Source organism: Hyaena hyaena, unplaced genomic scaffold, assembly GCF_003009895.1.
Source record: "Hyaena hyaena isolate Hyena2069 unplaced genomic scaffold, ASM300989v1 scaffold_7, whole genome shotgun sequence".
In the NCBI taxonomy this organism is placed as follows: domain Eukaryota; kingdom Metazoa; phylum Chordata; class Mammalia; order Carnivora; family Hyaenidae; genus Hyaena; species Hyaena hyaena.
In genome coordinates this window covers 7,753,304-7,765,590 of record NW_024080639.1, presented here as the reverse complement: position 1 = coordinate 7,765,590, position 12,287 = coordinate 7,753,304, and the positions used below count along the sequence as shown (strand labels likewise).

Here is a 12,287-nt window from a genome sequence, read left to right as displayed (position 1 = left end):
GAATAAACAAGTAAAATACTGGTTTATAATATTAATGCAGTATTTTCATGTGACTATGATGTTTACTTAACTTTGACAGAAAGTTAAATCAAATTTTATAAGACCTGGAGTGATCATAAACAGTTAAAAGTGAACTATTCAGTTATAACAACATGTGAAAGATTTAAAAAGCCTAGTACAGTTATCCTTTTGTTCTCACTACTCAGAGTAAAACAAAAAGAATCAATGGCATCTTAAAGAAAATTACCTTCTACTTAAAATCTCACACACTCATTATGGATAATTTGTTTTAGTAGAAATTGACCATAATATTCCAAACAAGGCTTTAGGTAGGTAATATCTGTAATTATGCAAATATTAAAGAACTGCCTCTGATCAGAACCTCTTCAGTGTTAAAACAATTCACCTTGCAGAACACTTAAGGGCTGCTTTTAATGCCTTGATACACATAGTGAATGGCAGCAATCCAATATTTTTCCAAAAGATAATTTTTTAAATTAAAAGTGCCAATTTTTGTAAAGGTAACACACTCATTCGGTTAAAAAAATCAAGTGCTACAAATGGGGATGCAGTAAAATAGAAGTCTTCCCCTCACTCTGGTCTGTCTCCCAGATTCCCTTCTCAGAATCAACTTTTGATAATTTTTAGTCTTTCCAGACCAATTCCCCATCTTTACAAGTGTGTGTCTGTGTGCGTGTGTGCAGACTTAAAAAATAGCTTGTTTCATCTCTAGTAAGCCTATGACAACTTAGTTTGAATTTTAAAAATACTTCAATACTTCAGTGTGTAAAACTAGTATAGATTTTAGTGTACTTTAAAAAGAAAGGCCAGATACTACATTGTTTTCACTGTTAGCTCTGTCATCACCACAGAATCCTTTCCTGAAAGGTACAACAACTAAATGCTTCACTACAGTGGCCAGAGAGGGCACTGTGTACCAATGACAAAGGCATACGCAGAAAAGCTACGAATCCTTTCACCATTCAGGAGGATGGGAAATTCTCTCCTATCCAGCTCATTTCCCTCAAGTTCAGCAGGTAGAGCAGTATTAACAGGGCTAACTGATTCCTCTCCAGAGAGGCTACCCAGATGGACTGTCATGATGTTGATAACCTTAAGGTCATCAGAACAATGAAGCAAATTTGGATCATGAGCACTATCAGAAATCCTACTGTGCATATGTGATTTATTTTGAAAGAGTAAAACAGAATCTTAATTTCCAAGGAATAGCTACATAAATTACGATTTACAAATGGGAAAACTATATGAAATTAACCAGAGTTTTAAATTGTAACATAAGGAAGGAATCACTAAGAATTTATGGGGTGTTGTGAAATATTCACTAAGTAGAAAGTCCTAGGTTACCTTCGTACAAACTGTATCTAAAAGCATACAGTTGGGTAGTTAGGCATTTCAAATTAAACTGCTCAAATCTCAATTATTAGGAATGTCTGGAAAGCAGGTAATTTGTCCAATTAAAATTAAAAGCAAAATTGGACTGAATTTTCTAATAAACAAATTTGAGAAAAGTGTTCATATGGAATGGGAAGAAACACCTAACATTTGTCACTGTACAAATATCAGGACACAATAAGCTATATAACACACTGAAAATACAATACCTTAACTCCTTACCCAGTATGAAAAAGAATATTTCATAACATTACAAACGTACGGCTATTCAGTTTTCAATTTAAATCGGTAGGGAAAAAGGGGAGCCCTTTTTTTGGTGGTGATGTTTTCCTCTGACGACTGAAGAAAGGATTTATTCAGTCCCAGTTTCGGAAGCAACTTTGTATCACAATCTTAATTACCTATGTATATACATTTTAATCTAAAATAACAGCTCCAGGAAAATGCAAAGCAGCTACAGCACGTTTGAGAGCTTTGTGCACTTGGCTAGCCCACTGTTTTAATTCCCAGTACAACAAATCAGAAAGCGGCACGGCATTCCGAAGTCCCGGGAAGCGCCGGGGCGCGGCCGCAAGGAGCCGGCTCCGGGCCGGGCAGAGCCGGGTCGCGGCGCCCGCAGTGGTGCCGCAGCCTCCGCGGCCGCAGCAGGTGGGACCCGGCCCGGCCCTCAGGCCGTTCCGCCACCCGCCATCGCGGGGCATTTCGAGAGCCGCTCCGCGACGCCTCGGCTAGGGCTTTTATTGTTTGCGTGGAATGACTTTCTGTCATTAAATGCTGAAAACAGACCAGTCTTCGCCCCACTTACACGAACCCCACAACTTTGCAAAGCGATGCGAGGAATTCTAAGAAAGAGGCGCGAGGACACAGCTCGGAGGGCCCCGCCGGGCCGCCGCTTCCCAATCTCTCGTTTGCTCCTACCAGTGGCCCCGGAGGACACGCAGAGGGTGGGGGAGAGGCGCTCGGAGAGCAGGTCGATCCCCGGTGGGCTCGAGGGCTCGGCGGTCCGCGCGGACCAGACAAAGAGGCGCGTCGGGCGCCCGGCTCTGGGGAGGCACCCGAAGACGCGGGTGTTGGCCCGCAGGGGGCGCCGTCCGCGGCCCCGGGCGCTTACCTTTGAGGACCGCGCAGAGCTGCTCCAGGGCCATATTCCCGAGCGGCCTGGAGCTTCGCAAGGTGCCGAGGCGGCGGCGAGGAGGCGGCGGCGGCGGCGGCGGCGGCGCTCACGGCCCGGTGCAGCGGCAGTCCCGCTCGGTCCCCATCGCCGGCCACCGGGATAACTCCCCGCGGGGCAGGGCTCAGGTCCTGCGGCCCGCCATGCCCGAGCCTCCCGGCGGGATCCCGCGCTGCCCGAGCCCCCCGACGGGTGCCGCCTCCTGGTCCGCGACGCTCCGTCCCATTGACCGCCCCAGAGCTGAGGCGCGCTGGCGCGAGGGACCGCACAGGCGCTGGCCGCCCCGCCTGCGTCCGCGGCGCGGACCCCTCCGAAGTGGCGGGCGCGGGCAGCCCAGGCTCATTTAAGCGTGGAGCGCGAGCGCCGCGTGCCGGCAGCGCCGCCTGCGCGCATGTGCCCGCCCCCCGCCTCCGCCCGCGTGCCCCTCGCACCCTCCCGGCCAATCGCCTGGCGGGCCCGCCCGCGGCCTCGCGCCCTGGGAAGGCTGCGCGCTGGCGACCGTTGGGCTGGGGGCGGGGCGAGGAGGTGCCGGGTGCCGCCGCCAGGACCCCTTCGGCCGCGAGCCCCGGCTCCGGGAGGCCGGCGCTGAGGGGGAGGCCGGCGCTGAGGGAGAGCCCGGCCCTTTCCCCGCCGCCGCAGGGCGTCCTGGGTGAGCAAGTCCGAGCCCTCGAGGCCTCTGGCCCGATGGAGGGGCCGGGGAGCCCCGCAGCCCTTCCCCGCCTGCCCATCTGTGCGCCCTCCCAGATAGAAAGGGGGAACCGACCCCTCGGTCTCTTAGGACCTCAGCTCAAGGTCAAAACTCTGCCCCAGTTTGCCCATGCTGGAGTATCAGCCTTGGGCAGGGGGCGCAGGTCTGGGCGTGTTCAGTGACAGGGGCTCTAGAGATTCTCACCTCCCCTTAGGGCCTGGTGAGTTAACCTGACCGCAGTGGGGTTACTAACATTTCCTGAACGCTTCCCAGGTTACTAGGCAAAGTGGCAAACGCTATGCGTATCAACTCTTCAATTCTTAAACCAGCCTCGTGCGGTAGGTACTGTTAGAGAGTTGGAATAACGAGGCCAGAAAGGTTAAGTAATTTGTCCAGAGCCACACAGCGACGGAGGAAGGCAGGGTTGTGAACCTGGAAAAGCCACGGTATTGTCCACTAAGTCATGTTGATGGGGTTCCTCTACTCTGCTGATAAAAAAAAAATCCAGATTGGCAAAATATCGTGTTTTCTCCATAGTAATTATCATGCTCTGAAATTACCTAGCTCTTCTACTTTATTTGTTCATCACCTATTTCCCGTTTATCCCGACACCAGTAAAATATGAACTGCATGAGGGCAGGAGGCTACATGCATTGAGTCCCTCAACACATGTTTATCGAGTTACCTATGTGCAGAAAGCAATGATAGGTGCTGGGACTTATGGCTGTGATTAAGACTCTACTATAATAGAATATTTGTGCCTATATCTGACATGTAGGAACTCCATAAATACTTGTCTAACAAATTATAGTTAAGAACAATGTTAGGCAACCGAAAAAACTCTTCCAGGGTTGCCAAGCTCTTCTCTTTCCTTCTATCCCTCCAAGAAAGGCACAAAAGTAATTATTCACAAGGTTTGCAAGTAAAAACATATTTAGCACCAATTAATAGCAAGACATTTAGTCTTTTACCATGTGCTATTGGAAGTGTAAAAGATGTATAGGTTTGAGTTCCCAAGACAAATCACCTACAAATCAAATCACTTGTGAGCCAACTAGTAAATAAAACATTTAAGATCCTTTCCCTCAAGTATAAAGTGACTTATTGAAAGACTAGGATAGTTAGTAAGTATTAAATTTAAGTCACAGACAAATGTGGACGAAAAGAATTGGGAGGAAGGATCCCTCTCAACTTATGGAACAGAATAGGTTTCTTAATGCATAGTTGTTGACTGAAGGAAGAATCAGTGTATGTGATGTCATCAGAGAATACTTCATGAAGATGACACACAAAGAATGGAAAGGCTCTGTGTGAATGGCAAGTGGAGAGGAGAGAAGGCCGAAGAGCTTTCAATTCCGGCAAGGAGCGAGGGTTAGCATTGCATTTGGGGCAAGTGCTGTGTGTGGCAGTAAAGATAAACTAGAATATGAGATTCTTTTTTTTTTTTTAATATTTTTTTAAAAAATATTTTTATTTTATTTCTAGGAGAGAGAGAGAGAGACAGCATGAGCAGGGGAGGATCAGAGAGAGGGAGATACAGACTCTGAAATAGGCTCCAGGCTCTGAGCTGGCAGTCAGCACAGAGCCTGACGTGGGGCTCAAACCCACGAACCGCGAGATCATGACCCAAGCGAAAGCCAGATGCTTAACCGACTAAGCCACCCAGGCGCCCCTAGAATATGAGATTCTTGCTTGAATGCTAGGCAGAGGGGTTTGTGCTTGATTCAGGAGGACAGAGGCATAGTTTTTAATAGTGGAGTAATGTAGTTCTGGAAAGATTAATCTGGCAGTTCATTTGAAAATATAGTGAAGGGGGGGGAAGATATTAGAGCAACTGTAGTGATTTAAAAAGTATATAAACAGTACTCACATTTGGCCTAGTAGCTCTTACTGGTAGTACCATTTTGATGAAACCTAAAAAAACGTTTTTTCCTCTAAGATATTGGCCGTTGATTGGGAATGTTCATTTTTGGGTCCCTTTAAGACACCTATCTTTCGGCTGTGCTGGTATAATTGTCTGTAGTACATTTTTCAAGGAATGTGATAGAGCACAGAACATAGCTGGGACTACTGTGTGGCCATATGTTAACTAAATCAAAAGGAAAGCACTTTGCATATGTCTCAGTTGGAGACTTCTGTATTTGAATTATTTTCCTCCAGAAGGCCACCCAGTAGCACTCAAGTCTGTTTCCAGATTACCTGCCAATTCCCAGGTGATTGGGGGACCCTGCCTTCATTGCATTCTGTCCGATCTTCCAAGGCATAGCTATAGCTTTTCCAACTCCTCACAGAATCATTCATAGTTATTTGTTATTTAAAACAAAAATGTTTGTTTATTTTTGAGAGAGAGAGGGAGACAGAGGATCCAAAGCAGGCTCCATGCTGCCAGCTCAGAACTGGATGTGGGGCTCAAACTCACCAACCATAATATCATGACCTGAGCTGAAGTTGGATGCTTAACCAACTGAGCAACCTGGGTACCCCTCATTCCTAAGGTTTAAATTTGCTTTTCTCCAATCAGGTTCCCTGTTGCACTTGAATAGTATGTAGCACTGAGTAAACTATGAAAATGAGTCATTTAAAAAATATATCATTTTATCTCAATGTTTGTATACTGAACAGCTTTTTTTAAGAAGAGAGAACCTTTTTTTTTTTTCTTTGAGAGAGACAGAGAGCAAGCGGGGGAGGGGCAGAGAGGGAGGGAGAACAAAGCTGAAGCAGGCTCCAGGCCATGAGCTGTCAGCACAAAGCTAGATAAGAGGCTTGAATTCATGAATGGTGAGATCATGACCTGAGTCAAAGTTGGACCCTTAACTGATTGAGCCACCCAGGCACCCCCCTAAACAGCTTTTTGTTGGCTCTCTATTTCACTAGAGTTTGTGAGCTCTAACATTTTATTAAATGAGAGCCTAGGAAGGCAGGTTCTGTTTAGAGATTTAAAAAAAATTTTTTTTAATAGTTTATTTATTTTTGAGACAGAGACAGATAGAGCATGGGGCGGGGGGGGGGGTGGGGAGCAGAGAGAAAGGGAGACACAGAATCTGAAATAGGCTCCAGGCTCTTAGCTGTCAGCACAGAAACTGCTGTGGGGCTCTAACCCACAAATTGTGAGATCATGACCTGAGGAGAAGTTGGACACTCAACCGACTGAGCCACCTAGGCACCCCTGTTTAGAGATTTTTATGGACTGAATATCTGTTTCCCTTAGAATTCATATATTGAAGTCCTACTCCCCAGTATGACTATATTTGGAGATGGGACCTCTAAGGTTAAATGAGGATAAGGCCCTATCTGATCAGATTAGTATCCCTAAAGAAGAGACACCAGGGAGTGCTTCCCTCTCCTTTACACTCCAGCACAGAGGAAATGACCTGTGAGGACAAAGTGACAAGGTGGCAATCTACCAGCCAGGAAGAGTTCTCACCAGAGACCCAAATGGCTGGAGCCTTGATATGAGACTTCTGCCTCCAGAACCAAGAGAAAATAAATGCTGCTAGAGCCACCCAGTGTATGGCATTTTGTTAGGGAAGCCTAAGCAGACTAATAAGAGATATGATTCAGGAAGACAGGACATAACCAAGGTGACATACAGAAACATTTTTTCATACTAAAGCAGCTTAGGGGTCTCACACTGCTTTTCTTATAGCATCATGGCAACAATGATGGTGAAATTTAGTGAAAAGCAATATCTTATACAACTGTATAGTTTTTTTAGGGACAGAAAAGAGGAACTCAATAAAGTTTTAAACTATTGTATTAGTCTGTTTGGGCTGCCATAACAAAATGCCACATTCTGGGTGGCTTAAACAATAGAAATACATTTTCTCACAGTTCTGGAGGCTGGAAGTCCAAGATCAATGTGCACATAGGGTTGGTTTCTGGTAAGGCTTCTCTTCTTGGCCTGCAGACTGCAGACTTCTTGCTGTGTCTTCACATGGCCCTTTCTCCATGCACTGCAAATGTCTCTTCCACTTATAAAGACACCATTCAGACTCCATTAAGGTCCCACCCTTATGACCTCATATAACCTTAATTACATTTTCAAAAGCCCTGTCTCCACATGTATCACACTGAGGGTTAGAGCTTCAACATACGAATTTGGGGGTGGTGGGCACAATTCAGTCCATATACTCATACACTCATTAACCAGAATTATTCCTGTGTTAATGATTTTGAAGAAGAGTGGTGTCCAGGGAGTCAAAATTGGTTTCTTTTTTTTTTTTTTTAATGTTTTTATTTATTTCTGAGAGAGAGAGAGAGACAGCGTGAGCAGGGGAGGGTCAGAGAGAGAGGGAGAAACAGAATCTGAAACAGGCTCCAGGCTCTGAGCTAGCTGTCAGCATAGAGCCCAATGTGGGGCTAGGACCCACAAACCATTAGATCATGACCTGAGCTGAAGTTGGACACTCAACTGACTGAGCCACCCAGGTGCCCCATAAACTGTAAAATTCTTTATATAGTTATTTGGTAATGTTTGCTAGATAGTAGAACTTTCCTGTATGTTCAGCTTAAGGACTGAATAATATTTGTGCTGCTTGATATCCTATCCTATTAATGCTAGTGTGATTAGAATGCATATATATATTCAACTATATATTGGTGTTACTCAATTTTAATATTTGTAAGGAAGTATCTAAATTATTTCACTTATTAGCAACAAATCTCAAAACAATTTTTATGCTATAAAATATGTAAGATTTGTAATGAAACGTATATTTCTAGATATGCGATCTACAAAAGGACCTATGAGTTTTTTAAACGTTGTGAAATAAAATGACATATCAAATAAAGGGTTAGTATCCAAAATCTATAAGAACTTATAAAACCCAACACCCCAAAACCAAATAATTCATTTAAGAAATGGGCAGAAGACATTGAATGGATATTCTTCCAAAGAAGACATCCAGATGGCTAATAGACACTGTAAAGATGCTCAACATCGCTCATCATCAGGGAATACTAATCAAAACTACAGTAAGATACTACCTCACTCCTGTCAGAATGGTTAAAATTACCAACACAAGAAACAACAGTTGCTGGTGAGGATGCACAGAAAGGGGAACCCTTCTGCATTGGTGGTGGGAATGCAGCCACTCTGGAAGACAGCTAAAAATAGAACAATCCTATAATCCAGCAATTGCACTACTAGATATTTACCCAAAGGATACAAACATGCAGATTCAAAGGGGTACATGAACCCTGATGTTGATAGCAGTATTATCAACAATAGTCGAACTATGGAAAGAGCCAAAATGTCCATTGACTGATGAATGGATAAAGAAGATGTAGTGTGTGTGTGTGCGTGTGTGTGCGCGCACACACACACACACACATGCACACACACTCATACACAATGGAATATTACTCAGCCATTAAAAAGAATGAAATCTTGCCATTTGCAAAACTGGATGGAGTTAGAGTGTGTTATGCTACGTGAAAAAAGCCAGTCAGAGAAAGACAAATACCATATGATTTCGCTCATATGTGGAATTTAAGAAACAAAACGGATGAACATATGGGAAATGGGGGCAAAAGAAGAGAGGGAAACAAACCATCAGAGACTCTTAAGGGTAGAGAACAGGGGCTCCTGGGTAGCTCGGTTGAGCATCCATCTTTGGCTCAGGTCATGATCTGGGGGTTGGTTCATGTGTTTGAGCCCCATGTTGGGCTCACTACTATCAGTGTGGAGCCCGCTTCAGATCCTCTGTCCCCCTCTCTCTCTGCCCCTCCCCGGCTCATGCTCTCCCTCTCTCTCCAAAATAAGTAAACATTAAAAAAGAACAAACAGGATTGACAGAGATAGTTGGGAGATGGACTAGATGGGTGATGGATACTAAGGAGTGCACTTGTGATGAGCACTGGGTATTGTATGTAAGTGATGACTCACTGAATTCTACTCCTGAAACCAATATGTTAACTAACTAGAATTTAAATAAATATTTGAAAAGAAAAAATTGTGAAATATAATAATTATTCAGAAAAGTGTCTGAAACAAATATGTATATGTTTGTTAATTATAAAGCTTAGTGCCATGTAAACACCACCTAGTTCAAGAAATAAAACTTCACTTATACCTTGAAGCTCCCCATGTGCTTGTGCCTGATTATGATCTTAATTCCCTAGAGTTTATCACTATTCTTTTCTCATTTCATTCCTTTTTTTTCTCATGGAACATAACTATTTTTCTTTTTCTAAATTGAAGTATAGCTGACATACAATATTAGTTTAAGGTGTGCAACATAGTGATTTGATAATTGTATACATTACAAAATGTTCACCATGATAAATGTAGTTACCATCTGTCACCATATGAAATTATTACAATCTTATGGACTATATTCTCTCTGATGTATCCCATAACATATTTATTGTGGATCTGGAAGTTTATATCTCTATTAAGAGGTTTACCTATTTTGCCCATCCCCTCACTCTCTCCCCTCTGGCAACCACCAATTTGTTCCTGTTTCTGATGGTATGTTTGTTTGCTTAATTTGCATTCCCTTAATTTGAACACCTTTTTATATGTTTATTGGCTACTTGGATTTCCTTTTTTGGTGAATGACCTGTTCAAAACTTTTGCCCAATTTTTTACTGGGCTTTTTAAATCATTTTGTAGAATTTGTTTATTTTGGGTACTAATCAATTATATGTGTTGAAATATTTTCTTTAATTTTATGGCTTTTCTTCCCCTTCCAATAGTGTCTGTGATGAACAGAAGTTATTAATGTTAAAGTGCTCTATACATGTAAGATTTTACTTTATAGTATTTTTAGTGATGAATAAGAAACCCATCCCTACCCCAGGATCATGAGCTTACTTATGTATATTAAATGCTAAAAGCTTATATATTTGCATTTCACATTTATGTCTTGAATCCACCTGTCCCTTTGCTAATACTATACTATATTAATCATTATAACTTTATATTAAGTTTTGATATCTGACAGAGTAAGTTCTTGTTCTTTATCAAGATAGTCTTGGCTATTCTTGGCCCTTTGTATTTCCGTATGCATTTTATGAACAGCTTATCAAGTTTAGCAGCAGCAGCAACAATAACAAAAATCTGTTGGGATATTGAATGGAGTTTGACATCTTTACAATACTTTGTCATCCTGTCCTCAAATATGGTAAAGATGTACATTTATTGAAGATTTCTTTAATTTTTTCTCAAAGTTTTATAATTGACCCCCCAGAGATGTGATGCAACTTGTTATTGATTCCTGTGTAGTTGACTTTATTTTGATGCTCTTATGTTACCTGTTTTAAAATCCATTTTGCGGCTGATATAAATTATATAGTCAATGCATATAAAAAATGGATTTGATTTTAGAAACTACCAACGTGTTCTCCAGGGTCGCTTTACTGTTTTATATTCCTACCAGGGATATTGAGAATTCCAATTTGCTCCTGTTGTTCCTCATCCATGTCAGCACTTGGAATTGTCAGTATTTTTTGTTTTAACTGTTATAATAGGTATGTAATGGTATCTTTTCATGATTTTTAATATTCTTTTACTTAACAGCTAATGTGAGAAATCTTTTCATGTGATTAGTTGCCCTGTGAATATATTTTTTTAGTGATGTGTCCAAGTTCTTGCCCACTTTTAAATTGTTTGTTTTTAATGTATTTAATGTATTGACTTTTGAGAGTTCAGTATACCTTCTGGATACAAGCCCATTGTAAATATTTTCTTCCATATGCAGCTTGTCTATTCATACTCTTTGAAAGTGTCTTTGGCAAAGAAAATGTCTATAATTTAGAAGAAGTCAAATTTGTCAATATTTCTTTTTATAGATCATACTTTTGGTGTCATTTTTAACAACTCTTTGCCCAATCCCAGTTCATGAAGATATTCTTCTATGTTTTCTTCTAAAAGTCTTATAGTTTTACACTTTACACTTTATGATCCATTTTGAGTTATCATATAAGGTGTGAGGTTTAGGCCAAGGTCCCCCTTTTTTTTTCTTTGCATATATGTGACCAATTATTCTAACACTATCTGTTGAAAAGACCGTCTTCCACTGAATCACTTTTATACTTTAGTCAAAGATTGAATAGTTTTATTTGTGTGGGTTTCTTTCTGGACTCTATTTTGTTCCATTGCTTTTGTGTTTTTTTTCTTTTGTCAGTATAACACTATCTTGATTTCTATAACTTTGTTCTAAGACTTATTGTAAGTCTTAAAATCAGATAGTTTGATTCCTCCAACTTTGCCATTTCAAAAATATTTTAAGCTATTTTAGTTCCTTTACTCTTATATAAATTTTACAATCATCTTGCCTATTTCTAAAAAAAAAATGTTGGAATTTTGATAGGGATTAAATCTATAGTTCACTTTGGGGAGTGTTAAATCTTTGCTGGATTGAATCTTCCAATCCATGAACACAGTGTCTTTACGTTCAAGACTTCCTTGATTTCTTTCATCCACATTTTATAGTTTTCTGCATAGGGAGCCCATGCATTTTGTTAATAGTTCTACATAAAAGTTTCATTATTAGATCCATTTTACATAGTATTTTAAAAATGCCAATTTCCAATTGCTTATTGCGTTTATATAGAAATGATTGTGTTGACCATGAATTTGGTAAATTTGCTGAATTCACTTAGTTCTAGAAGGTTGTGTGGGTGTATAGATCATGGGAATTTTCTATTTCAGAAATTTCATGTTATCTAATAGGGACAGTTTTATTTCTTCCTTTCCAATCTGTATGCCTTTTATTTCCTTTTCTCAGATTATTACTTTCATTAAGATTATCAGGACTATGTGGAAAACTATCAGTGGAGAGGACATCCTTGCCTTGTTTCTAATCACTGGGAGAAAGCATCTGGTCTCTCACCATAAAGTATGTGGGCAGATTAGCTCAGATTAAAAACAAACAAACAAACAAACAAACATTAGCTGCAGATTAAAAAAATGCCCTTTAAGGTTAAGGAAGTTCTATTCATAGTTTGCCTAGATTAAAAAAAATCAGGAATGGATGTTCTATTTGTTAAGTTTTCTTTATATTGTCTATT

At 41.3% G+C, this 12,287-nt stretch overlaps 1 protein-coding gene across 4 annotated transcripts in view; it reads right to left on the bottom strand.

Annotated features, from left to right (window-relative positions):
* Positions 1 to 2,863, bottom strand: part of NETO2 (neuropilin and tolloid like 2) — a 61,755-nt gene extending 58,892 nt beyond the window's left edge. For all 4 annotated transcript variants that reach the window (XM_039241229.1, XM_039241233.1, XM_039241240.1 and 1 more), the window contains exon 1: positions 2,525 to 2,863. In XM_039241229.1, the coding sequence (XP_039097160.1) occupies positions 2,525 to 2,558 (34 nt within the window). In that variant the 5' untranslated portion in view covers positions 2,559 to 2,863. The remainder of the gene's footprint in view (positions 1 to 2,524) is intronic.
* Positions 2,864 to 12,287: the final 9,424 nt, after the last annotated feature.